This window comes from Canis lupus, chromosome 3, assembly GCF_048164855.1.
Source record: "Canis lupus baileyi chromosome 3, mCanLup2.hap1, whole genome shotgun sequence".
NCBI lineage: Eukaryota > Metazoa > Chordata > Mammalia > Carnivora > Canidae > Canis > Canis lupus.
Window position 1 is genome coordinate 15724922 of NC_132840.1, and position 27910 is coordinate 15752831.

The following is a 27910-nucleotide window of genomic DNA, read 5'->3' on the forward strand; positions in this document are numbered from 1 at the left end:
GCACCCAACCTTATGTTGGGTGGCCTTTCCCATCTGCTTCCTTCCTTGATGGTGCCCAGTGTCTGGGCTCTTCTTTTACTACGATCTGCACATCCCAGCCAGCTCCTCCGAGAGCTTTCAGGGGATTCATTGGTGCATATATAGTCCCTGAAAAGGCTTTCCTCCCAGCCCTCCCCAGTGTTGGGTCTCACAGTGGCCTGTCTGGCCCCCTTTTTATGCTGAATGTAGTGACAAGGTGTGGCTGAGCCCCAGCTGGGGGTCCCTCTCTCCAGTCCCCCTAGCCCTCTGTTCTTTAGCTCTCCAGGTGGAAGGATGCCTCTGACCAGTCCTAACCCTAGATTCCCAGCAGGCCTCCTTGTTCTGTCCTGACTTGCAAGCATCCTGGTCCTTCTTTTCTCTTAACTCTGGAAGGGTCACTTGTCCTCTCTTGGGGTTTGGGAGCTAAAAGAAGACTGCTCTTTGAGTAGTTCATGTTTTTTAATGGTCTTCCTCTCAACTGCAGCAAGGCTTTCCCCAAGAACAGAGGCTGTAGCTCCCGATGAGACCCTCCTCCCCGACTCATCTTTGCCCCTCTCCTGTTGGCTTCATGTTTTCTCATGTGCCCCACAGAGCACTCAGACCTCAAAGACACACATGTCATAGGGCTCCAGGGCCGACCAGACTGGGCTTTCAAGGGGAGGACATCTGCCACTGAGGGAGACCTGGCCCAGAGAGAGCTGGCGGGCCTTTCCCCTCTGCCCAAGCCAGGAGGTGGTGATGGAAGGACCAGGTCTCAGTGCCGGGGGCTGTCACTGTGGTCAACTGGGCCTTCCTGGGCCCTCAGCGCCCTTTCCTTAGGCCGGGGCCCCTTGGCAGCCAGGGGGACAGCTGGCCTTGCCTGGTCAGGAGAGAGTTCCCTCGTCTACAGGGTTGGCCTTCCTCACAGTCAGCTGTCTCCAAGTTAACTAACTGTATTTCAAGACCAGATTTCTAGAATAGCATACTGGAGAGTGATATCCATGTAATGTGGGTATGAATTTAATTTTGATCCTTTTGGTTTAAATTAAGATCACTGTTAATTATCTCCTTAAATGACAAAAAGCTTATTGAAGAAGAAAAAATAGAAGAAGGCTTCTGTTTAAAGGAGAGGAAGATAACACTTTGGGGACATGTGTCGTGATTTTCTGTTCATTAAGAAGTCATTTTAGGTTACAATTAGGAACACTTTTTAATTAAGTTTTATATGTAAGTGTTTAATACTTCCATGTGAAAGGCACAGTTCTTAGTTCTTCGCATGTGTTAACTCATTCAGTCCTCAGGAACCCCAAGGAGCAGATGCTGCTCTTATCCCCATTTTACAGATGTGGAGGTTGAACACCTCTTCAAGGGCAGATGGCTGGTGAGCAGGAGAGCCAGAAGTCACGAGCATTTGGGCTCGGAAGTCCTCACTACCAAAGGATGTTTTTTTCTCTTGTGTCAGGCCTTGGATCCTCCCCCAGGGGCACTGTGTCCTTCACAGAACAGTTGGCAATGTCCGGGTTCTGCTGTCACCCCTCTGGCATATTGGCATCTAGTAGGTAGAGACTGAGGATGCAGCTCCTCGTCCTGCAGTGCACAGGACAGCCCCCAGAGCAGACAGCGATCTGGCTTGACTGTCAGGGTCGCCAGCGCTAAGAAAGCCTGGCTTAGGCATTTTTTGTCAAAGTCAGAAACATGGGGGTGACTTTTTTTTTTTTTTTTAATTCTTTCAGGGTAGAAAAAAATTGTTCTGAGTATATTTCCCAACTTCTGAAGGCAATTATTCATCCCGCCTAATTGCACTTAGGCAGCTCCTTGGGCCAGGCATGGGGCTGGGTGTCAGGGTTCAGCTAGACGCAGGGCTGCTGCACAGGGGTCAGCGTTACACGCACGGGGCGCTTTGTGGGTTCTTGAGGGCAGGTCTCTAGAGCTCAGCTCAAAGCTCGTTTGATGCCTGCCTATGGAATGAAAACTCTTAAAATTGGGCAGAAGAAAACATAATCACGCCTGTAAACTTTCTTGAAGAAGGCATGTGGAGCAAAGCAAAGAGCAGGAGCCGGGTATGCTGTTGCTAGCGTCTGCTTTGCTCGATGCTCCTTCAGTTTGCAAGGGGGGGCAGTCTCCTTTCCGGGGACTCAGGCTCTCCCCCTCTGCAAGTAGGATTTCATGGTGGTCAGTGTACAATAGACACTGGTCCTTGTTACTGATAACCCTGCATTTGTATGGTGACTTAACTTTTTGCCAATCACTGTCACAAGTAGGGTGTCCCTTATCTTTCCAGCAGCCCTGTGAGGGGGTTGTGGGGCCAGGGAGACTGGCTCACTGATCACAGGCGTGTAGGAGCCCGAAGCGTTGGCCTCCTGAGTCCAGTGTTCACAGAACCCCTGCACTGGCCACTGAGAGTTTGCAAAAATCAGACCTGAAGCCAGCAGGCTTCCAAAAACCTTGTAAAACTTGTAAAATTTTACAGCAGATTCATGCTCTCTATATTTTTTCTTTAAAAAGTAATTGGTAGGGAAGGCATATTCAAATTTTATCATCTAGATGTCAATGATTAATTATCATCTTCTACTTTGGTATGAGTATGAACTTTTAGGAAATCCAGCCTCCCCTTTGAATGCCTCTTGCAACATGCAGCTGCTTCTCTGATTAAGTAATTTTATGTTTTTCTTGATATTTTATCACCTTTTGATGGGTGTCTCTAGTCTGTTATTGGCTCACGATTTTAATTATAACTTGGTGTGCTATTAGTTAAAATGCTAAAATTGCCACAGAAATGAGACTGGTTTGTATATTTGTTTAAAATAATAGGTAGCACTTTTGAGAGTTTTTTATATACCAGGTACTGTATTCAGCCCTTTATAAGCCTTACCTTCATAGCGTTTCCTTGAGAGATCAGTTCTAGGATTATTTCCATTTTGCAGATAGGTAAATTGAGGCTCTGAAGTTGAGTAACTTGGCTAGGTATGTAGTTAGGTAACCTATGGGGCTACCCTACTACATTCTTAAATACCTCTTGGGAACAATTAGGAGTTGGTGATTAAAACGCTTCAAAATTGTATCTCTGGAAAAAATAAATATTCATAATTAATATTTAAATGGCATCTAAATATCAGCGTTGTAAATTAGACTGTAGTTCATCTATCTTGGAGTAAACTAAAATAAATACAGTACACTTCTAGATATTCTGAGTGATTCATTGAGTTTCCTAACCCACAATTGGGGTTCCAGCCCATTTCTCTTTCTCATCCTCCACGGCCTGCTCACAAAGACAGGTTTTCAGGAGATTTCCTTGGGCTGCTTCTCCTTCCCACCTAGGGAATTTGACCTGATGTAGACAGTAGCATTTATGTTCTGAATATTTCTTTTCTGATCTCTGGCTTTACTACTCTTGGGAGACAGTGTTTTTTGGGAGGGGAACAAACTTAATGCAGTTGATTAATTTTTAGAAGTGTAACCTTCACTTTCTATTTGTGCATTTTTAACTTTATTTTCCCCCCTTCAACAGTCACGCTGAGGAGAAGACCCAGTGGGAACATCCAAAAACTGGAAAAAGAAAACGAATAGCAGGAGGTTTGTGTGCTATTGTCATAAAGCAAAGAACCTTGCATTTAAAGCATTAATTATTAGATGGCAGATGTGTCACAATCAGGTGACAGGCCGCTCTGTCATTCCTTGAAGGTTCTCTAGGAGGGAGCCATCAAGGAATCAGGCTTTCATGTGGAGGAGCTCATGGGATGTAGCAGGAGGGAGGCCTTGAGAGTGGGGTGGAGTGGTGATGGTGATTGTGCTTTTTTTTTTTTTTTTTTAATTTTTTATTTATGATAGTCACACAGAGAGAGAGAGAGGCAGAGACACAGGCAGAGGGAGAAGCAGGCTCCATGCACCGGGAGCCTGATGTGGGATTCAATCCCGGATCTCCAGGATCGCGCCCTGGGCCAAAGGCAGGCGCCAAACCGCTGCGCCACCCAGGGATCCCGATTGTGCTTTTTGTGACAGTCACGGTCGGTACACATGGCCTGAACTGGCCCAGTCTGGCTGCTGCTCAGTGGGCTAGGCTTTGGGGTGGGGCTTGGAAGGCATGATGCCTCCTGACCTGGGGCCTGGGCGTCCATTCACCCCACCTGCTGCATGTACACCTGCCAGTCTTCTGTGTTTCAGATTTGCCCTATGGATGGGAACAAGAAACTGATGAGAATGGACAAGTTTTTTTTGTTGAGTAAGTGTCTATATAGAAACTATTCTCATTTTGCTTTTCAATGGGAATTTTTAATTGTAAAAGTAGTATACCTTGAATATAGAAAAAACAGTGGTATATATATATATATTTAATAATTTTTGTATTCTGTAAATCTGCTTTCTTTAAAGAAAAATAGGGAGTGCACTGTGTGAACTGTGTAGGACTCTGTCTTTCTCCACACAATGTCTTGTGAGCATTTTCTTATGTATATATTTCTCAAGACACTGATGTTGAATGGCCGTGGAGTATTATTTTGTACAGATATACTGTAATTTATCAAGTTACCTACTGGGCATTGATGTTAAGTTCCTGTGTAACTCTTCGGCCTCTCCCCCCTGAGCCTGTTACAGTGGTGGGCCGGTCAGTGGTCCACCACCAGCTCTGGCGGGGAGCCCAGGTCTTTCTCCATGGTGCACATACTTTCACCGTGGCTTCTTTCAGGCTACCAAGGGGATGTCAGTGAGGAGCCAGGGGAGGTGTGCACATGCACCCGGGCACGCCGGTGCGAGCTGGCTGCTCCGCAGCACTGCTGTGGTGTCTCGCATCGGGCACGTCAACATACTTCTCCAGCAGCTCCGGTTATAAGTAAAATGAAAGTCGTATTCTTCTTGTGTCTTTGTATTTCTAAGTGATAAGTACAGATTTTAAACTATTAAGCAACACACATTACAAAAAAACACCTTTAAATCACAAAATGTCATCTGTTTACTTCTGGAGAGTTAATTCTTAATGGTTTTTAAGATTTTTTTTTTTTTTTTTTTTGGTTTTTAAGATATTTTTGAGGTCTTTTGCCTCAGATTTCAAGAGTGCATTTACAATGTAAAAAAATTCTGTTACATAGTAGTAACCTATTAATCCATATGTACCAATATATTTTAATTTTATTTCTACAAGACTTAGATCAATTCCCGATCAAAACTACAGTGCTTGGAGGAGATAAGAATATGGTCTTAAAATCATCAGAGTTTCAGAATGTTCAGATTTTTTATCATTTTGAGTTTTCTACCTCCTACCAGTTTTCTTATGCCCTTGCACAGGGTTCAGAGATTTCACTGAAATCTACTGAGAAGAGTGGCTGATAGATCTTACAGCCATATTTACATGAATTAAAAAAAATAAAATCCCAAAGCTGCTTCGCTTTTTTGAGATCTCAGGATACAAGGCAGTGTTTTTTGTATGCCACAGTGCATTTTACAGCAGGCAGTTCTGAAGAAAAGGATTTGATGACTATCTTTCCAGGCAGGAATGTAATCCTTCTGGAGGCCAGAAGATAGACTTAAATGGATGCCAGTTCTTTCTGGGGTTAAGAAGAAACCTTTTTTAGTACCTGAAAAATGAGGTTTGCCTAGCCTAAACTCTAAGATGACCTTATCTTTATAAATGCCTGGGCTCACTGCTTTCTCCTTTATTTTTTTTTTGTTTGCAGCCATATAAATAAAAGAACCACCTATTTGGACCCAAGACTGGCATTTACGGTGGATGATAACCCTACAAAGCCCACCAGCAGGCAGAGGTATGATGGTGGCACCACCGCCATGGAGATCCTTCAGGGCCGGGACTTCACTGGCAAAGTGGTTGTGGTCACCGGAGCTAATTCAGGAATAGGTAAGCCATCACTTAGAGTCATCATTGTTACTTTTTGTCACCTGCTATAATGAAATCCACTTAAATTTGAACAACAAAATCTTTGAGAGCAATTCTCTAATTTAAAGATGTATTTATAGCCTCTCCTGCTATCGTTTTGTTAAGATCCTGGGCTCTTTTTAAATCCCACTGTTGTAGAAAGCTCTGGAGGGGCTGACCTTGAGTTCTCTGAGAGCTAGACACTCAGCAAAAGACTCTGGCTGTTTGGGTATTTTCAAGGGTTAGAGATGACAGGTTCCCTCTAAGCGTTTCCAGCTTAGCTGTGTGGTGTATGGACACATTTCAATTACCTGGGGTATTGAAACCCAAATTGATTAATGGAATATTGGGAGCAAAAACCTATCATGACTTTGGAACAAAGGATACTGCAGGTTTCAGCTGGTCACTGACAGTATCATTTTCCTTTGGGAACAGGATCTTGTTTCTCTGTAAAGTTGGGGAATTAGTAACCTCTTGATTAATCCTCTTAACTGCCAGCATTTAACTGCAGTGACTGTCACAAGTTGATGGCTTCAGGGGGTGTCCTTCCTTCAACGTCCAGGGCTGCCAGAAGCAACAGCGGCAAAGCAGATGCTTGTATGAGAGCTTTCCATGTGATTTTATTCTTACTTTGTTTTGATCTGCTGATGTCAGCATACATACCTGTAAGAACCAGACTGCTCTGAGTAATGATTTGCATTTTCAGGGGAATTTATACAGACAAAACGCAGAATTACATGGGGCTGTTTTCTGGCAAGTTCTCTCTGCCCTCTGACCCCTCCCAGTTCCCCGACCGTCCCTCCTGTTGGCCTTCTCTTTCCTAAGCTTTGTCTCCTCACTCCTCTGTGCATCTCCTCCGCTGTCTCCTCTCTCTATCCTTCTCGAACCTCCAGAAACCTTCCCGGCATTATCAGGGGAAGAACAGGAGGTGAAAATATATTCCATAGCAGAGGGTCTACGGTTTGACAAGCAGTAGTCCCAGAGCAGAACTCATGACTGTACTTGTCCATGAAGGCAGGGAGGGAAATGGAATTTTTGAAAAATTGAAAGGGATTTATTTAAAATCAACTCTTAGAGCTCCTCCTGGGCTCAGAACATGTTCAGTCCAATTTTTCTGAACTTCTGTATTGGGGTGGATTCTATATAATCCTCATCGATATCAAAACTGACGATGCTGTGTTAAGAATAACAGCTGGATCCTCAGTCACCCAAGAAACAATGTGTTGTGTTGATGGCATTGACTACTCTTATATGAGGGTGTGGACCAATACAGTGTAGAATAATTAAGGAAAAATAAATGCTTAAGGACTTAAGTAAAATATTTCTTTTTATGTAACACTCAGTTAACCGGAAAATTAAAAGATCTCATTCCTTTAATATTTTGGCAAGACAGGTTTTTCCTTTATTAGTAAGATACTGGACTATCAGTTATTTTCTGCATAAGCTCAAACTTTGTTCTCTCTGACATTGGGTAGCAGCCCTTTAGATGATCCTAATGCTCTGTCAGAGATTTGCAGCATCTGACTTAATGAATTATGATCCAGGACTAGTTGAGTTGGTTCAGAGTACACGAGGAGCTCTGTTTCGTTGGATCTTTAATCATCAACGGAGGGGATTCGGCATTGAGAATAAGTGTGTTGAATAGAATGGACATGAAACCCTTCAGTGCTCCCACTTCCTCTCAAAGACCTTTCCTTTCTGATGTCCACGATAGACTTTGCGGACGCCACAGGTAGGTTTCTATGGTCCAGTGGATAGGGTGGCAGATTGTAAAGCTTTGAGTGGAAGGAGTGTTGGGCAGGTCTTGGGGCGACCAGCTCTTTCTGTTCAAAACCCACACTTCTTCCTCAGCGCCAGCTTTCCCCCAGAAACTGCCTTTAGTGCTGCTAGCTCACCCCCTCCCTTCTCTACTTGTGGGAAGCATTGGCCTAGGTGGGTGCTAAAGATTTTTATTTTTAATTTTTGAAATAGTATCGCATTGGAAATTCCAAGCAATCAAATCCTCACAAGTCACTTTGCAGCAGTGGTTTCAGGAGCTGAAGAGAGGCAGATAGGCATAAGGCTTTTCGTTGTAAGTAAGTTCGTTTTTTGTATCCTCTGGGGCTGCTTTGAAAGTGCCCTTGCTCGAGTAGGCTGTGGCTCCTAGATAAAGTCCTTCCTTCTCCTGCACTGTGAAACATGTCGATTTATAAATTGCTATCACCAGTTTTCTGCCCATTTCAAGTGAAATAACTGAATGCGGAGTGAATTGGGCATCTTCTTTTCCAAGACTTCTGGGCATTCAGGAGTCATCTTCTATCAGCTTTAATGGTGTTGGTGTTCACTCTCCCTTTGCCACTCAAGGGAGCCTGTTTTCTGTGTATTAGCTGTCCGGCTGTTAGCCTTGTGGGCGTCTGTTCTCTTTGAAGTAGAGTGGGCTGGAACAAAGCATACTAGTATGCTGAGAGTGGTGGCCCTGAGACAAGAAATGTAGGTAACCTCATTTACTTTGCAAAACCTGATTTACTAATGTGGTATTTCCAGTGATTTATTTTTTATTTTTTAAATTCTTCACAGGCATTGCTTGGTTGGAATTGCTATCGGAGAGGCTCTCTGTGGTGGGAGGGGATGATCAGGTGCTAAGAGGGGACAACATTCCTTGATGAGCTTCAGTGTTGCACTAGGATACTGCCCCCTTTGAAGGGTCTCTGAGCAGATTTTGTGTTATTGTCTTCCTCCTCTGGCTGTAAGTGATGTGGAGCTGTCATTAGAATTTTTAGTACATTATAGTACTAAATATATATATATATATATATATATATATATATATATATATATATATAGCATTTAGAGGGATTCCCACTAAATTCAGCACAGAAATATCAGGGTGATTCTGGAAGATACAAGGATTCTGAGGAGATGTCAGAATAAAGCATTATGAGTTCATGAAGTCGTTTTTACACAGTCTGTAGCTAGGTGTTGATTGGGTTCAGCTGTCTAGATTGTGGGTTGGCGGACTGTGGCTCATGAACTAAATCTGACTGCTGTCTGATTTTGTAACTAAAGTTTTATTGGAACATGGCCACGCCCATTTATTTCCTTTTTTTTTTTTTGTGGTGGTTTTCTTGCTTTCAGCAAAATTGAGTAATTACAGTAGAGGCCATATGGCCTGCAAAGCCTAAAATATTTACTATCGGTCTCTTTACAGAGAACATTTGCCAGCCCCTGCATTAGGCAATGTAATCCCTTTCAAAGTAGGATTACCCCAACATTCTATATAGTAGCCACAATTTAGATAAAATTTAGATCAATTTGATGCCCTGGGCCGCAGGAAGATTTTGGTGGCATACTTTGTGTCACTGTTGGGGATATCCCACCAATGTCTTATACTCCTTGCTTCAGCCCATTCCACCTTTTTAGGGAGCTATGAGCACTCAGATGTCACCTCCTCAGAAACTAACACTCTTCTCTCCTTGACCTTTGTTCAACCAGCGTTCTGAACCTGAAGACTTTGTAGATTGAGAGCTGTAGCTTGGACCTCTCTCTGTGGAGATCAGCATCTCTGTCCAGGGGGAAGTCATCTCTTCACCCAAAGCTTCTACTAGCAAATCACGAGGCCTGGAACCCCACAGCCCTGACCGCTAACCAGTAGAGACGAGGGAGGAACTGATTTCTCTTCATAGAAATTGAGAAATGATTTCTCAGCATAGCGCTGAGCTGGAAGGGGCAGCTGTGTCCCGACTCACTGGACTTAGTGGCTTGCTCGATGGCTCCAATTTGGTAAAAATAAGTGGACACGGTTTCAACCATTTAAGGGTGGTCATTACATACAAACCTTACCGGGAAGTCTCTGGAGAGGGAATGTTTTAGGCTAGGGCATTTCCCTTCACAGAGGATGCCATAGCTGCTTTTCTAGACTCAGCTTGTCAATTGAGCTGATTTGTCTCTGCGTATAAATAGTTCAGTATAAAGTGCTGCCGCCTTGAACCTGGGGGCTGACGTGCTCATCAAAGGCAGGATTCTTTTAATGAGGGGTTAATTGAATGTGCCTAAATGTAGGACAGCACCCACCCTGTTGATGGTCTCCTGTTAGCAGGGGCTTTTGTTGGCACTCATGTAGTCTGTTGTAGCAGGCAGACAGAATCATCATCACATTTAAGGAGTAAAATCCAGGTTTTTTCAAATGTCTATTTAAAAACTAGTAACAGGGGGCACCTGGCTGGCTCAGTTGATAGAGCATGTGACTTGATCTTGAGGTCATGGGTTTGTGCCCCAAATTGGGTGTAGAAATTACTTAAAAATAAAAGTCTTAGGAAAAAAGCTAGTAACAAATATGAGCAAATTAAATATTTTCAGTGTAATGTTTATGGGCAATGATGATAAAACTTTCTCCTTGCAGTCTTAAACCACCAGTGGTTAAAATTTGTTAAGTCCCTTCTAGGGTTTATTCAGGATGAAAAATTCCTTTGACCTTTTAAACCTTTTTAACACGGGGCTGCATCAAATGTTGTGCCTTTAGATCAAGGATAGCCTGGTCTGATTTCGATTTTTGAGCCAGAGGACCCATTACCAGGAATAAAACTTTTTTCCCTTTAACAAATACAAGCTGACCACTTTTGTCTTTGCCAGTAAAATGTATTTTAAGACTAACACTTCATTTTTGGATATTTATGTAATGTAATCACCTCCCTAAGTTTTATTACATGGATCCTAATTGTGTACATTTACTTAAATATCAAAATTGATATATTTTGAGATATTAAATGTACCTGCTCAGACTACGACAGTCACCCCTAAATTTGTTCACCTTGAAACAAAATGAAAGTATCACATTTCCATGTAGGAATCCCAAAATGATAGTAGAATGTTGAAATTGTTTGTTTTGGCTTTGAGAGCCCATTTTTTTAAAGCTTGGGGTCTTTTTCCTAAATCATGTGTTGAAATTATAGTGTGGAGCATAGTTGCCATGTTTTTTTATCCTAATTACCAACATGACAAATTCACTTCTGGTGTAAAGTCTACCATTTCTACCATAATACAGGAAGAGTGCTTTTCTTTATGTATTCATTCTTAAGATTTTAAACCCACACTTCAAGATTAGGGACTGGACTAGGTTCCTTTATACCTTCAGTTCTTCGCTCTCTTTTCCACACCTAGTGTTATTAAATTTTGCCTTCTATCCTAAATCATGCAATGACTTCTTTTTTTTCCCCCCTCCCCCATTATTCCAAAAGATCCCATAAATCCAAGGCCATAGACTAACCTACAGTCATTTTCTTGGTCAAAACCTACTCATATGGGATCAGTACACTTGGGATCCTGATGCCTGACAACAATTTCCTTTCTAGTTATCAACAAGACTCAAAATAGTGGGATCTTGGCATTTATCTTCTTTTTAGGAACCTGGTGCTTTGTAGAGGGAAAATTTCTCAATCTAAATAACCTTTTGGGATCCCTGGGTGGCGCAGCGGTTTGGCACCTGCCTTTGGCCCAGGGCACGATCCTGGAGACCCGGGATCGAGTCCCACGTCGGGCTCCCGGTGCATGGAGCCTGCTTCTCCCTCTGTGTCTCTGCCTCTCTCTCTCTCTCTCTCTGTGTGACTATCATAAATAAATAAAAATTAAAAAAAAAAACCTTTTGAGAGTATATTAAATTAAAAATTAAAAATATTTGTGACCTTGGTGGCTCAGTCTGTTGAGTGGCTGACTCTAGGTTGCGGCTCAGGTCATGATTTCGGGGTCCTGGGATCGAACTGCATGTTGAACTCTGCTCAGTGAGGAGTCTGCTGGAGATTTTTTTCTCTCCCTCTGCCTTTACCCCTTCCCGAGCTCACTCGTTCTCTCTCCAAAATAAATAAAACTTAGAAAAACCAAAAATCCCAGAACATTTGTGCTAAAATATATCCACATATTATAAGTACAGAGATTTTAAAGTTATTTTGCTATTGAGATTTTTGACAGTACTGGAAAAAGTCCTTTAATGATATTACATAAAATTGAGAATTAGTGCCTTATGAATAAACCATTTTGCAGTTAAATATTCTTAGACATTGAATATCCATGGCGATCACATGATCTAGCTCAGTGGACATGGAGTTGGGTATACTGGAAACCTTAAGAGTATCAGAGAAGCTATATACCTAAAGGAAGAGACTGACTGAAATATCCTAATGAGCTTCACCTCATCATTGATACTCACTAAAAACATTATGCATGAATAACTATATACATAATGACACATAGATCATGTACGCCATATGTGTGTGCCTGATTAGATGTCAAACTTTTTGTCATATGAGAAGAGTTGAATTTTACACTTGCATGTCGGCTAAGGTCTTTATTTGAGTGGCCAGCACAACAAGAGAGGGTAGGGGTTCATGGACAGAAGCTCAAGATCATTTAAAGCAAATATTTAAAAGATAAGACTTCTACCCTGATTTGAGATGCCAAGCGTTTTTACAAAGTCTGAAAAATTGGAAGTTATTTCACAGAATACCCAACTTAAGTAAGCGTTCTCTCTCGGTTCTCCTTACTAGTTGACAGACACAGCGAGGGTCCCTGAAGTCAGCCCCGAAGAGGGTCTTCCTCCAGTTCCACCTTCCGTCCACTAGGGGGCTCTGTTGCTCCGCGATAGAGTCGAACAAAAGCCCTGGTGTCCCAGTATAGTTTTCTTCCTCAGCTGGTCTTGCTTTCATTTTTGTTAAATAATGCCTTTTACTTTCCTAACATGTCTTTTAGGCCTTGTACTTCTCGGTGAAAGAGTTCAAGCTGAAGACCGTTACTAGTGTCATGTTTGTTTCTTTTTCCTCTTCTCTCTCTCTCTCTCTCTCTTTTTTTTTTTGGTTTTGTTTTTTGTATAAAATGCCAAGGATGAAGAGATCCATTTAATAAAAAGGTCCATTGTATTCAGGGAGCAGCTTGTTCTGCCAAATTATACAAGGGCATGTGTTTTCGTGACATTATTGGTTTTGAGTGTGCTGGCCTATCAATAATGTTTTTTTTTTTTCTTTCCCTAAGTGGAAATTGTAATATTTAAATATTAATGTGTCTGTTTAAGGTTCATTTAGAATGCCATGGTGATCTTGGAATTTTTTTCTAAGAATATAGAGTTTCCTTGCGCCTCCCACCCTAGCCTCACCCAGTGTTATATAATTTATTTGTAATTAGACTGTTTATTAATGTATGTTTTTGTACTAAAAGGAAACGTGTCCTTTTGGACTCCGTGTGTATTTCTTAAATCAGAGAGGCCATATGAAACCAAATACTTAACATAAAGCAAGTAACCAGCGCTCTGTGCATACAAGATCTTAAGGAGTGTGATTTTTATTTTGGCTCTCTAAAGTTTGAGGCAACCCATTAATTGCATGCTTCAGCTCTCAAACAGAGATTTGGCCCAGGAAAGGAAACACTTCTGGCTTTATGAAACTGCTTATTTTCAAATTTTAAGTGGGGACGGAATGAATACGCTACGTTACATACTTTTATTTATGTTATCCTTTTGCTCAGCAGCTTACTTTTTGTCTCCTGAAAGTGAAAGAGCACTGAAAGCATTGTCAAATATACTTGTAACATTGCAAAACGATTTCACCAGAGTAAAGATATCTTGGTCATTCGTATACAGATGTGTCCCTTGTTTGTCAAATAAAAATTGTTGAAACTAGGTGGTTATCCTTGGAATTATTACAGATTTTATAATAAAAGGTATGCTGGCAGTTAGACCACCCCTGGACCCTCGCTTTTCAGTAGGACGTGGCCCATGTCCTTTACTGCAGCCTGTATACAAACTGTTAAGACTCACATCCTCTGCCTTTTCCAGAATAATGGTTAGGGGTCACGAGTAGGGCCTTCTTGCAAAACTCTCTTGAATGAGGTCTTTGGTAGATGCATCAAAATTCCAAAAGCAGGAGTTTCTTGCCTAAATTTATGATCTTCTTTTGGTTTAGTAGAGAACACCACATTTCATGAAGGGCCAGTCTTTATCTATACAAGCCCAACTAAGTGAGTTAAGGAGGAAGTGTCCTCCTGTTTAATGAGTTGCTTTACATGGTTGGAATCTGATTGTTCCAAATCTTGAGTTAGTTGTTCATTAGGCAGTGCTGCTTGGTGTTCTGGATTCTTGTTATAAGCCATATTCCCATCGTGCTGTCTCTGAGAGCAAATTGGGGTTTCCTCACTGGACTCAGAGAAGATCTAAGACTGCTCACGCAGTCGAGAACAGGAGAGGGTGTGTGCGTGATATGGAGGGGACGGCGGTAAGGAAGCTCCTATTCCAGTGCTTTTAATATTTCTTTAGGGTTGAGGAGAGACTAGCAAGGTGGATAGAGTTAGGCCTTTCCTGTGAACGAATTATCTCTTGAGAAGAGGAACAAAATCAGAATCAAAGCAGTTTCTTGTGTAGTCGTATGGAAATGGAAGTGAAAACTAATAAAATATATTTTTTTTTGTTTTTACTCTTACCTGTAAAATGTACTTAATTATTCCAGACTAGTGTTTATTGATCACTGTCATGTTGTTTCATATTGGTAGCTCTTTAGAATTCATTCTCAAAGATTCCACACGTGCCTTATTTAATTCCCACCCCAGTGTTCACAGCTATCTTGAAATCGAGTCAGAATGAAAGCACAGAGAGGTGAAGTAACTTGCCTGAGATCACACAGCTCTTGAGGTGTGGGTTGCAGGGCTAGAGCGGAGAACGTTGGACCCCGTTTCTGGGCCCTCTGCATTCTGCTTGGTGCCTTCTTGCCCCAAGGAACAGGGCACGGTCCTGACTAAGCTCTTCCCAAGCAGCTCATCCAGTCCGAAATCGACAAATTTATTTTAACCAGGCTTTCACGCTCGGTCTGTGGCAGGCTGTGTGCCGGGAGTGGTGTCTGCAGGGAGGATTGAGGCACACATGGTGTCTGCTGCTCAGTCGTGGGTTAGTACGCTGACGGCTTCTCTGCCGAATCCCTCTTTGGTGTTGGGGAAGGATTATGGGGGAACGGGAGCTGGCGTTTGTCAAGCTTCTATATATGCCAGGTGTTAGGCTAGATTAGCTTTACATGCCTTCACATTTAAGTAATTTAAAGTTATTTGTTATTGGTATAAATTCCTTATGAAACACTTAGAATGTGCAGTTAAGTAAAAATAAAAAGATGCAGATAAGAAAAAAAAATCACCCCAAATTCTTAACGGCCGAACATAAATGTTAATATTTAGCACGTAGGATTCTGAGCATTTTTCCCTTCCCTCCGCCTGTGATTTTTCTGTTTAACTGTGGAACGTGACCGCCTTTCCCTGCCGTTACATATTGACAACATCTTAAGAAGTTGCGTGGTATTTTCTCAATGTGGTTCTTACCGTTTTCCCGCTGTGGCACATTTGGGTGAATTTCAGCTTTTTGTGATGGCTGTCGAGTGGAGAGAAGCATTTTGTGATTAAATGTTTGTACCCATCCATGTCTATTTTATAGTTTTATTTTCTGGAAGTGGAATTGCTGAATCAAGGGATTTGTCCCCTAACCTTAATATCTTGATCTGTTTTTCATCAAACCACACCCCTTGGAAACTTGTACTAATTTGAATACGCGTTTGCCCTGCATTCTTGCCAACCTTGGAGATGAGCTTTTCTTTCTCTGAAGTGTCACTTATATTTGCATGTCTCTGATTATTAGTAAGATCGATCAGCTCCTCATTTGGCCATTTATATTTATTCTTTTATGAGTTACGTTTTCATCTTATATTCGTAACTATTGGGTATGTATTGATCGTTAATTGATTGCTTCATTCATGGGGTATAATTTAATCTTCAGAATGTCCCTTTCTCTTAGAAGTTAATTTATCTCAAAGTGTCTGTTACTTTAAGTATACATTCAATCTTGTAATCAAGAGGGAAACCATGAGGAAGAAGTTGGCCTAACTCCCATTTGCTTCACTAAAAACTTTTAAGCATATGTCTTATCTGTGACACCAGCTATGTCTCACATCGTGGGCACTGCTGCTTAATACCTGCATCCAAGGAGGGAGTGCACCCCAGAATACTCACCAGTTGGCCACTGACCAGGGTGATTGAGTCCCAAGGTAGCAGCACGGGCAACATTTGGTTCTTTTGGTTTTTGCAGATTTCCCCCAGATCTTCTATTAACGACAGTTACGTCTCTTCAGAGCTTTTCTGTGCATTATCTCATTTGATGAGCCTGGCTCCCGCGTGGTGAAATTGTACCACTGCTGAAAATAGCTCTGCTGACAGGCAGGGGAAGCTTGATAGGTAGCGAGTTTCTATCTGGAGAGGCAGCAGGGTGCATGAGAAGAAATCCTGGCTCGGGAAGCAGACGTGACCTAGTTTCAAAACCTGGCCTTACCGTGTCCCATCTGAGTGTCTTGGGGCAAGTTACTTCCCTTCTCTGAACTCTTGCTCTACATCTATAAAACACAGCTGATATTCCTGTTTTGCAAAGTTTTTAAAGATGGGAACTCCAGAGTGCCCAGGGAATTGCCTGCTCGACATTGCAGGCACTTAATAAACTGCAGGCATTTTGGGAATGGGAGACAGGGCGATCAAGTTACTGAAATTAGTTTGGTATTTTCCTAGCTTCCTGGTTCTTGGATCCTCAAAAGGCTGCTGTGGTATCTGTGAGTTTGTCCTAAAATGACCTTTCTAAATAACTGGTTTAGACATTGACTTGTCTTTGGTGTGAAAGGAACATTTTAGGTATTTTTTGGTTGGAGGTCAGATAGTAGCTTCATCCAGGAAAAAAGTATTGAGAGAGAGAGAGAAAGGACAAGATTATTTTTGTTGCAGCGAAGGAAGAAAAAACAATCTATTAAGCTTGGCAGCAAAAAGCAAGGAACACCATTAAACCTGAAACGAATGCATCATGGTAACGTCTTTATCAGGAGAGCATAGCTTGAGAGCACTTGTTCTCTAGAGCTTACGACGGTTTCTAGGACTGCCTGGTATATTCTGCATAAATGTCCCAACTTTGCCATCCCATTTACTGGTTCATATCAGACACTGTATCAGCATTTGAATTGAATTTTCACTTAAATGGGAATGATAGGTTTTATTGGAGACTCCTGGGGACATGTCAGGGTGAGAACTGGCCCGTGAGACAGGTGGTCATAAACTTACCTGACATAAGGCAAGTCACTTAAGTATTTTGAGCCTTACTCTCCTCATTTGTAAAATCAAGGGAATAATATTTTCTGTCACCTACTTTGTAAAGATCAGATAAAAGACAACATGCAAATGCAGTCGTGAAGAGTACCATACGATTATGTGGTTGCTCACAGTTGTGGAAAAAGAAACCTAATGGTTGTCAGAAAAGAGAAGCTTTCAGGAGGAGGAGGAGGAGGCTTTAGGTTTGGAGGAAGGTGGAGGCAGGAAGAAGCAAGTAATTTAATTCCTTAATGGATGGAATAAAATAGGATCTCTTGGATTTGTTATTGTTAGGATATGCTGAGTTTCTACCAAGTATCTCCCCCAGAGTTCAGAAAGGTAACCTGATTTCAAGTAACTTTGCTGTGTACTGCATGGTCGATTTGGTGGTGAGGACTAGGAAAGGTTAGCAGATCCCATCCACTCCAGAGTTGGCAGGCTGGGCTGTGACTCTAGCTAGACACTCAGAAATCCGGGGTAATGGGATGCTCAGCAGAGGCAGAATGGCCACGGGTTGTAGTTGTGTTGGGGCATCTTTCATAGGTGGAGACGTTGTCAGCTGTGGGACAGTAACATTTCCTTCCTGGTTCCCTAAAGTTTCAGCTGTTCAGGGCCCCTTCTCTCTGCTCACAACGCAGAGCTAACGCAGATGGATGTGGGAAGAGTGAGCCGGGTGCTGTTTGCCCGCATGACATCAACAAAATTGCCAGCAACATCTTGATTCTGGAAACTTGGTTTTCCTGGTGATCACATGAATGAAAAGAATGAAAATAATCAATCTCTTTCAAATGGAGAGACTCTGCTGTGTCAGCCACCGATGCCTGTAAGGAGGATGAAATCTCAAAACTTTTTGCATCTTTCGATTTGTCTTCTGACTGCCTTAAGGTTTTCTGCATGGCTGTGTTGTACAGTATGGCGGCTGTGGCTTCTGAATTCAGCAGCTGGGTTCGAGAAGCTTCTATTAGCTGAAAGATTGTCATTGCATTCCAAATGCATTACCAAAAAAAAAAAAAAAGAAAAAGAAAGAAAGAAAACAATGCCATTACAACTTTATCTATTAGTGAAGGAAGTTCCAATTCCTCGTTCATGTACAGTTACCAGATTGAGTGTTTGACAAGGTAGAGAGCACTGTAACAGATCCATACGGGGAAACATCTCAGAGAGCGGAGTCAGATTTTTGGCAAGGGATACCATCCTTTCAGCACGAAAAGATGACTTGGGAGCTGTTGGTTTCTGGGCATTTACCTATTGAGTTCCTGCTTTGCTCGGTGGTTGGCTTCCATTGCCTGTTGGCCTCATCGAAGAGGGACTTAAGAAAGGAACACTGGTAGTGTTTGCACATTTCTGTCGTGGGACTCTCAGACTCTCCTGAGTGCACATGTGTGTGCTGGTCAGTTGTATGTTCCATACATATTTCCTTTAATGAAACAATACGCATTTGTTCACCTATGGTTCTGGAGCTGAGAAGTCTGAAATCCATTTCGCCGGGCTTGAACTTGGTGTTAGCAGGGCTGGCTCCTTCACAGGCTCCGGGGGTGGGGGGGTGGGGGGGTGGGGGGTGGGAATCCTTATTTCCTTGCCTTTTATAAAGCTTCACATGACCGACCATGTTCCTTGGTGGGTGGTCATTTCCTCCTCCTTCTGTCTGTGTCATCCCACTTTCTGCTTCCACATCACATCACCACCTCTTGTGAAGTCCAATCTCCCTCTTACAGTGACGCTTTTGATTTCATGGGGCCCACCTAGATGATCCAGGGTGACCTGCCATCTCAGGGCCCTTGTCTTAAACCACATCTACAGTTTCCCCCCAACCTTTTTTTTTTTTTTTTTTTTTAAAGATTTTATTTACTTATTCATGAGAGACACAGGCAGAGGGAGGAGCAGGCTCCACGCAGGGAACCCGACACAGGACTCGATCCTGGGACTCCATCCCAGGACTCCAGGATCACGCCCTGGGCCGAAGGCAGGCGCTTAACCACTGAGCCACCCAGGCCATCCCTCTGCAGTCCCTTTTGCCATATAAGGTAACATTCCCAGGTTCCAGGGATTAGGAGGACTTGGGCATCTTTGGGGGACCATTATTCAGTCTGCCCTCTTTCAATGTCGGCATCAAAAACTTCTGTTCTCACTCCACCTCTTCCCTACCTAAATGGTTCTTTTAATTATTATTATTTTTTTACCTAAATGGTTCTTTGGGCTGAGTGATTTTTTTCTAGAAAAAAGTCTGGTCTGTTGGGCCTAATGCTGTTAAGTTTGGGAGCAACTCTGTGATACCTCATTTTCTCCGGTTTGAGCTTGTCTGAAGTGGGGTGGTGTATAAATGTCCAGGGCTTTCCGTGTATTGCCACTGCGTAACTCAGTATCATGTGATAGCGATGAAGGGAGGGGGACATTTTTATGCCTGCTCGTTCCTCTAGGTGGGGACCATGTAGTTAAGTGTAGAGCCTCCCAACCAGGACAGAGATAACAATAGTCTGTAATATTTTTTGTTTGGTTTTGTCTTAGATTACTTGTCAACATATTAAAATCAGGATATTTTACTGAAAAGTAATCCTGATTTCTGACTCTCAAAAAATCAGAAGAACTGACAACACTGGGGTCCTATGCCCACCCAGCAGAATTGCTCTGAGGCTGAGACATCTTTATCTTTACCCCAGCAGTCCATCTCCCTGCAACTAGCCAAGACTATTTTATGTGATTAGTGTCCAGAACCTGCCTGGTTCTTGTGGATTCTTGAGCCTAGAACCTGGTTTAGGGTCTGTGATGAGGGCTGCATGGAGAGTGGACTGGCTGGCTCATAGCCACAGAAACGCCCTTTGATCAAGCCTTTGTGCAGTCAACAACACTACTGAGTAGTACTAGGTGCCAACTCTTCAGTGTAGAACCGGTCCCCAAGGGACCAGAAACTAACCAAAATACTAATGGCTTGATCTCTGTGCTTCTAGAGAGCATTTAACATTCCTTTATGGTATAATTGTTTGTTTGTTTGTTTGTTTTAACCACACATTTCCCTGTAGGCATGTGTTTGACTCTTGGTAGCTCCTAATTATTTCTGTATTTCTGTATCTGTATTTAAAAGTAGAGATACTAAAGCCTTTTTTTCTTTTAATTCTCTGGAAGACATCTGCAAATGATCACCAAAGCTGCTGTAAATTAAGAACTTTTGCTATCTCTACTAAACAAAGTCTTACCATCAGTCTCTGATTTTTCTTAAGCTTCGTTCCCACTTTTGCATCTTCCGAGCAACCAGAAAAGAAAGCCAAACCTGCAGTACGCACAGGGTGAGCAAAAAGCCGCTTTAAACTCAAAGAACAGTCTGTGGATTTGTGGTCAGGTGTAATTGCTTATTCTGTAATTTACATTAATCACAGTTTCGTTGCTTGCCTTGTGGTAGTAAGCATGCAGCTCTCCTATGATTGTTTTTAAAGCTTATCCTGTGTCTTTTGATGTCTATGCTTTAAAGTCTAAAGCAGTCGTTAACTGCTCAGATAGTCTAGCAGTTGGTTTGAGTGGCATGCTTACTCGTTTTGTTTTATGGACGGATTGCTTCTCCAGGTCTGTCTCTCTGGCTCGCTCCTACGCTGTGCCCAGTGTTTTTGCCTTAGCTCTGGAGCTCCAGGCTCTCTGTTCCCCAAGTTGCTGATGGTGTAGCTGAGCTCTGCTAATGCTGGTTATTAACCTGACCATGTGTACCAGTGAGGTTTTATAATTGCCATAATTCTTCTTTACTCCGTTCCATCTTCCAGCTCCTTGAATGGTAGAGGCTGCAGAGCACAGTATTTGAACATTAGGTAGAAAATCATAGCTTAAACATAGCATTTTACATTCTGTCAAGGCTCCAGAGACAGTGGTCACGTTTTTGGATAATATTTGGATCCATGAACTCCCAGCAAGCTTTTTTTTTTTTTTTTTTTTTTTAATTACCTATTATGTAAAACTTAAAAGTTAGCTAAACTGGAACCCCTGGGTGACTCAGTGGTTGAGCATCTGCCTTTAGCTCAGGTCATGATCCTGGGGTCCTGGGAACAAGGCCTGCATTAGGGTCCCTGTTCAGCAGGGAGTGTGCTTCTCCCTATCCCACTCCCTCCCTCCTTCCCTCCTCATGCTTGTGTGTGAGCATGTTCTCTCTCTTTCTCAAACAAAATTTCTTTTAAAAAAAGTTAGCAAAACTCTAGAGTTTTTAAATTTTAGGATGGCACACTCATTCTTTATGGGGTGACTTTGAGGTTGCAAGTTTTAGTTATTATAAAGCTGGTCTTGTTTGGGATGAAGAATTTAATCGTGTTTAATGTTCAAAAGATACTTTCTTTAAATATCACACGTTCTGTTGAAACTGGTCATAGAGAAGTACCTGAAGGTGAAACAATTTCAGACTTACCCCTGAAGAACAAATCTGATGGCTTTAAATGAACATAAAGATGGAACTGCTGAAGCTTCTAGACTACACGTCTCAAGAGGCTAACCATAGGGACGCCAGCTTGCAAAAGCAGTAGATGCACTTGAAGGCTGAGCTGAGCTGGGAAGGCAACAAAACACTACGGACTTGTCACATTTAGAAATAAGGGATTCCAAGTGGATGGTAAAATACTTCCATCTCCCTAACAGATTTTGTGGATCTTACACAGGTGTTAGGGAGCCATGTGTATTTTCTTAGACATTCCTTAACCATTTCCTGCAAGAATGGCTTTGTGTTGTATGGTGCAGCATGTACGCGTGCGTGCACGCTTGTTGGGGAGAGTTAAGTCTTGTGATAAGAAAGCAGCAAATGTTGTTCATGTTGACTATGTCTTTGCTTAAATACTAGTATTGGATCTCAGAGTCCATATGCTGGCAGACGTCCTGGCTTTGTTGTAAGCCTGTGATAGGCAACTATCTGCTATTACCGGTAGCTTTTCTGGGTAGCTATCAGAAATCTTCATAAACTTCACCAGATTTTTCATGCTGGGCATCACAGCAGCTACTAGTAGGGACATGACAGAGACTGTTTTGTGTGTAGGCGGTGCGTGTAATGCCTGCTGCATGTGATGCGTTTCCTAAGCCTCTTGGGAGATGTTGAACACCTCTTTCCTTAGCTCCTTTCAGCTCTTTTTCATTGCTTCTGTTATTCACAGCATATCTCCGGCTCACCTCTTCATTCTCTGTTTACTTTCGTGTTTTACTTCAATATTTCTGTACATCAGTATCTGTCATTATGGCATATAAGCTCCTGGAAGAATTTGACAGTTGTGAACTTCTTGAGAAACTAAAGTACTCCACTGTTAGAGCGTCCTGGTTATGCTGAGTTAAAAATTGACATCATTTGGCTAAAGTTGTGATGATCTAAGTGCTATTTGTAATTAATACAAGGAAGATTTTCCTTGCTGTTAAGACTATAACTTGGTTTTAGAAAGCTTGATTGTGCTTTTTTTCCATGGTAGTTGTGAAAAGAACCAGGAGAGTATGAGGATATTTATAATATTATCATGCAGTGATCCCACTGTGAGGACTTATACAAGAGAGAAAATCCAGAAGAAAGCATTATATTGAAGCAAGAGGAAGTTTCTGGTGACTTGTGGTGCTGATGGCACAGCAAGAATGGCAGAGAGCAGAAGTGAGGCAGAAAAGATGTTGTCTGCACACTGAAAAATCCACATGCTGTAACAGAGCAGACCCTGCCATGTAGACAAACCTGTCTCCCACTGTATTCCGGCCTTGCTGAGAAATAGAGGGTGCAGACTGTACCCCTCTGGCTTCCCCTCCTGGCACGGAGGGAGGCTCACCCAATGTGACAATTCAGGAATAGTTCTTTACCCAGCAGAGTGTGAACAAGTACAAGACGGTGTTCGAAGTGTGCAACATGACTTTTAACGTTTGGTTTGGAGCATGATGTTAGCCAGCTCCACCAGATGGTGGTTGACCAGATGTAGAGGAAGATTCCTTTCTGAGAAGGGTAGGCTTCTAGCTTCCTTCAAGAAGTAGTGTTTGAGTTTCTTGTAGAAGCATAACAGAGACACACAGTAGGGAGATTTGGATATTTCAGCTGTGCTGTCACTCAAAAGAGTTATTATCCCACTCAAGGAAACTTTGTTAATTGTGTTCAGATATTGGAAGCCAGCTCTGTTGAGTTCTGTTTATTTGATCACTGGGGAGTCTTTGGTTCCGTAAACGGAGACTTCTTTCTTCCAGTGATGACATTGGTCTGAATCAGGCTTTCTTGTTGCTAGATGTTTCAGTTATCAAAAGTTAAAGAAAACTGAAAGCTAAAAGAATAATTAGACCAAAAGTATTACTTAAAAAAAAAGCATTTCTGCTAAAACTGTCCCAAAAAGATAATCTGAAGGAAAATGAGATTTTCTTTTCTACTTGATGTGAATTCTTTTAGAAGTTGAACATATAAGCAATATGTGCATTTATGTGACTATTGAGATCTGTAGAATAGAGAATTCACCTGTGTAACTGGAATTTATTCAGCATGCAAATGTGGGTGGATGATTGTTTTATATACGCCTGGTATTGAATGATGGGTAGCTGTGATAACTGTATATAAAATTATATTAAAGTCCAAGAGGTGCTTTTATGAGGCAGGCTGGAAATGGCATCCGATTTTCTTATGGCTTTTTCATGTCCATTTTGATGAATCTATTTATTACTTCTATAATGAGTAGTACACATGGTTGGTTAGCCAAGTTATTGAACTTTATCAACCTTGGCTGAAATTCACAATGCGTGCCAAACTTGTTGTAACATGTAAGAAATTACGTCTGGGCTAAAAGGTTCAATAATGATTACTCTTATAATGGAATCTTTTACAAAGCATGGGATTTCATGATATGCCTATGCTTTTTAAAAATTATAGTGATACAGTGAAACAAAGAATAACATTATAGCTGAGAAAAAAGTATTCTCTTATGGTATAGATTCAAATTTATAATAGGCTTATTGGACTCCCGGGACACAGGATCTTGTTTCCTGATGTGTACTTTGGTGTTCACCCCTCACATGTCCCTCCTTTTAGACCTTATGAGGACTAGTCTCAATCATGTGACTTGTGAATGCTCTTGGGTCTAGGGGACAAAGCCGATTGATGTGCTGTTATATCACATCTGTTTATTAAGTTCTAAACTGTTTTGAAATGTGTAGCCACATTCTTCTTAAATTACAGAGACTTGAGGAACATAGATCTTTTTACTCCAAAAACAGAAGTCTGAGCTCAGATTGGTCTGTTAGCCCCTAAAGAAGTGTTGAGGTTTGAAGGGCCCAGCACATTGCATACTTTCTCCTTCCCAAGTTCTGAAGGTATAGAGAAATAGGGCAAACAATAAGGCAAACGGAAGACTAAAGTATCACCTTAATGACTGGTCCAGTGGATGCTGAAGAATATGGTTTATATGTGTGGGCCAGTGGGCTTTCTAATCCTAAATGCTAGAATGAGATGGGGTGATGGGTCAGTACTGGATGCCGTCAGAGCTTCTGTGAGGGCAGGGCCCACCTTTGCAGCAGGGCAGGGTGTGTGATATCTATAAATGAGGAAGGCAGTGCTGCGTGGGTCCAGTTCTCATGTTTCCTAACCACACGAGGTACATTGCCTTCCATGGACAGGCGTAAGTGATGGCAAGACGGAGAGGCCTGGGGTGTTAACACAAATGGAAGTCCCTTCATCCAGAAAGGCATATCTGAAATGGGAACGCTACCTCCCTCACTTTCCCTCCAACGATAAAAAACTAAGATGGTTAAAATTATTAAACCTTAGAAGATTAGACTCCAACATTGATGTGTGTCCAGAATCCACTGTCTGTTTTTCTTTTAGATTTTGAGCCCTCCGTCTTTTCTTGGATAACTAGACATAGTGTTCGTTCTTTTTTTAAACCTCTGTTACTTTCCAAATTGCTAACTCTGGGTACTTGGACTATATACTTAACCCCCGAGTCTCTGTTTTTTGTTTCCTCATGTGCAAAGTGGGCACCATGATGCTGGCTTCTCAGAGTTGGAGAATCCAGTGAGATGAAATGAAAGTATCCAGTGTGACATGATGTCTGTCATCTTGTGTTGCTCACTATGAGTTGTCTTATCTATTGTTTTGTTTCTGGGATTAAGTCTCACATTTATTTTTTAAAAAGATTTTATCATGAATAATTTCATATGTATGCCAACATAGAGAAATTAAGTTTTTCTTAAAAGAGGTAAAAAGGATCTGATTTAAGATGTTCACTTGAATGAAACAGAATGTGACAGAACAGAGAGAGTGAAGCAGGCCTGTTTTTTCCCACATCCATTTAAACCTTTTCTAGAATGTGTGAGCCTCACAAGCAACACAGGGGGACGTGAAAAGCAGGCAAGGGGGCACAGGGATGGTTCATTCAAGGGAAGTGGGAATTCTTTTGAACGAATCAGCTTTCTAAATGGAAGGGACGGAAGCTGTCCAGAAGATGGTTTCTTGGATGGCCATTTGAGTGACTGGCTCCGCCATCTTCAGGAGAGCCAATGGTTGCACTGTAGAAAAATTGCAAAATTGCACAGCAGCACCACTCCCTCTGATGATACTGCAGGAGCCAACCCAGTTTTGCTGACAGCACAGTATGCCTTTTAATTATTCTGTCTTCGATGAAATATTTCTTTTAAATTTTATTAAATTTACTTCTCATATTAAGAACCATGCTATTATACTTGCTAACGGATGTTTATAACATGCAGCTAATTTGTTTTATTCTTTATAATGCTTAATTAGAACTCAGTTTAGCAGTAAAGATGTGTATGATATGGTTAGCTCAAAATAGGGATATGAAAACAAAAGGGAAGAGGAAGATGAGAGACTGAATCTGGTACTTACCTTTCAGTGGGTTCCCAGTGTAAATTCCTTACGGGTGTTCGTCGTCCCATCTTGCAATGTGGTGGGAAAAGGAAAAAAACAAGAATACATGTCTCTGGATTTAATTGACCTTTCCCCAGAAATAAAGATATGGTAAGAATCCATATCTCTAGATTGAGTTGTTTTCAAAATTGTTTATTTTTTTTTCCTGTACAATAATAAAACACATTCGGGGAGATCCCACTCTGAGATGCCAGCAGGCGTCTGCCTAACTTCAGTAGTAATCACCCAACTGCCATAGACTGTAATCAAGCTTGCGAAAACCACGTGCTCCACGCTGCGGGAGAGCAAGAGTAAAGTGGTTAATGTACCACTCCACTGATGTGAAAGGGGAGCACATGTTGAAAACGGGTCTTCCGAACAGCAATCATCATTTGGCATCTCTATTACATACAGCTGCTCCGAGAAGTTTCTACCGTGCAACGTTTCTTGCAACCCTTAACATTTGCAAAAAGAAAGGCTCTGCTGTAGACAACCTGTTTATACCTGTGGTTGGATGAAACTTCCATGGTGTGTTGTAAAGAAAGGTACACAGTCCCAGTGATCAGACCACATCTAGAATATCGTGTTCACTTCTGGTCGGAGCACGGACAAACTAAGGGCTCACAAAGTCATCAAAGCATGTTGCAAGAGAACCTAGTAGTTAATGGGTGGAGGGAAATGTCTATGTAAGTTAGTTCTTGCAATAGCTATCCAGGAGAGAGAGAGAAACCTGGCTTGATACTTCCAGGGACAGAACTGGAACCAATGGACAGTATTCTGCAAGGAAGCAGCATTCCTTGGGGGCTTTTCCGTTGATTCATTTTATAAAAACTACTAAGTTTTCTGTATTGCAAATGTTTTAATAGTTCTTTTCTTTTCTTTCTTTCTTTTTTTTTTTTAAATTTTAGCTTGGGTTCCCCCAAAAAGCAGAACCTGAGACAGGGTTTATCTGGAGATGATTAGGGATGTGATTTTGGAGAGCATGATGAAGGATGAGAGGATTATACAAGGAAGGAGGGAGAGGCAGTGAAAGGGTGTGTTATAAGTTGAGCAATGCTCTCGGCAAAGCATTCAGTTCCATGGAACACTAGAGGAGCCTTATAAAATGCATCTCGGAACTGTCTGCTTACAGAATGAAGGGGGAAAACATTTGTCCCATTGGCTCCCACCCCCATCAGACAAGGGTACCTCTGCAGGTATTAATACCTTAGCATTGCGGGTTGCACATGGATGAATCCCAAGTTGGTTTCTACCGGCACCCATACCACAGTGTCAGGGAAACCCAACACTGCAGCCCGGGTGGGTCTGTCCACCGCCTGATGTGAGCTGGTGGTTGTCACAGGGGCTGGAGTCATGTTGGACTGGGATACTTGGGAGTGTCAGGAAGGGTCCAGTACAGTCCCCCCTTGCACTATTACTGGATCTCTCCTGCTCTGATAAGCACTGCCCTACCACATGGTCCCCCCAAAGGCTAGCAGGCTCTCTGTTAGGGATATTGATCAGGCCCACATTGTGATGACTTCTCTGTTGTCTTAGTTTTCTAAGGCTGCCATAACAAAGTGCCACAAACTGGGTGGCTTCAGTAGCAGCCTGAGTTCCTTGTTTCCAGGTTCTGGAGGTTGGAAGTGTAAGGTCCAGGTGTGAGCAGGGCCTTGTTCCCCCTGAAACTTGTAGGGGAGGATCCTTCCTCGCCTCTTCTGGCTTCTAGCTGCCTGGGGGTGGTTCTTGGCCCTGGCAGCACAATTCCAGTGTCTTTTTCCTGCTCCCCTGGCATGTTCCTTGTATCCCTTCACATTTCCACTCTGTGCATGTCTGTTTCCCTGTCCAAGTTCCCCTTCTTACAGGGGCACCAGTCATATTGGACTAGCACCCACACTAATGATCAAATTTTGACTTGATTACCTTCTGGAAAGGCCCCTTTTCCAAATAAGGTCACATTCTGAGATTCTGGGGGTCAGGACTTCAATGTACATTTCTTGGAATGACACACAGTTCAACCCCTTAAGAACCGTGCTATAAAAGGCATCTAGTATTGATGCTGCCCAGTGCATAGCAGACCTTCAACAACAATTCCTTTAACAGTTACTTACCGAGTGCCTACTGTGTAC

The 27910-nt window shown here is 42.2% G+C and overlaps 1 protein-coding gene and 1 long non-coding RNA gene across 19 annotated transcripts in view; one reads left to right on the plus strand and one right to left on the minus strand.

Annotated features, from left to right (window-relative positions):
• The window catches only part of WWOX (WW domain containing oxidoreductase), a 946355-nt gene that overhangs the window by 2409 nt on the left and 916036 nt on the right, over positions 1 to 27910 (plus strand). For 8 of the 9 annotated variants that reach the window (XM_072819185.1, XM_072819191.1, XM_072819250.1 and 5 more), the window contains exons 2-4: positions 3506 to 3570; positions 4159 to 4216; positions 5664 to 5842. In XM_072819185.1, coding sequence (XP_072675286.1) covers positions 3506 to 3570; positions 4159 to 4216; positions 5664 to 5842 — 302 coding nt within the window. The other variant, XM_072819230.1, reaches the window with a different exon arrangement.
• The window catches only part of LOC140629752 (uncharacterized), a 49022-nt gene that overhangs the window by 371 nt on the left and 20741 nt on the right, over positions 1 to 27910 (minus strand). For 2 of the 10 annotated variants that reach the window (XR_012027563.1, XR_012027585.1), the window contains 6 exons: positions 25782 to 25831; positions 15863 to 16099; positions 15179 to 15227; positions 6332 to 6523; positions 4523 to 4861; positions 3835 to 4165 (listed from right to left, as the gene is read on the minus strand). This is a non-coding gene — a long non-coding RNA (uncharacterized lncRNA). Of the gene's footprint in view, positions 1 to 1230; positions 1956 to 2869; positions 3062 to 3834; positions 4166 to 4522; positions 4862 to 6331; positions 8316 to 15178; positions 15228 to 15862; positions 16133 to 25781; positions 25832 to 27910 lie in introns of those variants that run through there. The other 8 variants (XR_012027562.1, XR_012027597.1, XR_012027573.1 and 5 more) reach the window with 7 other exon arrangements.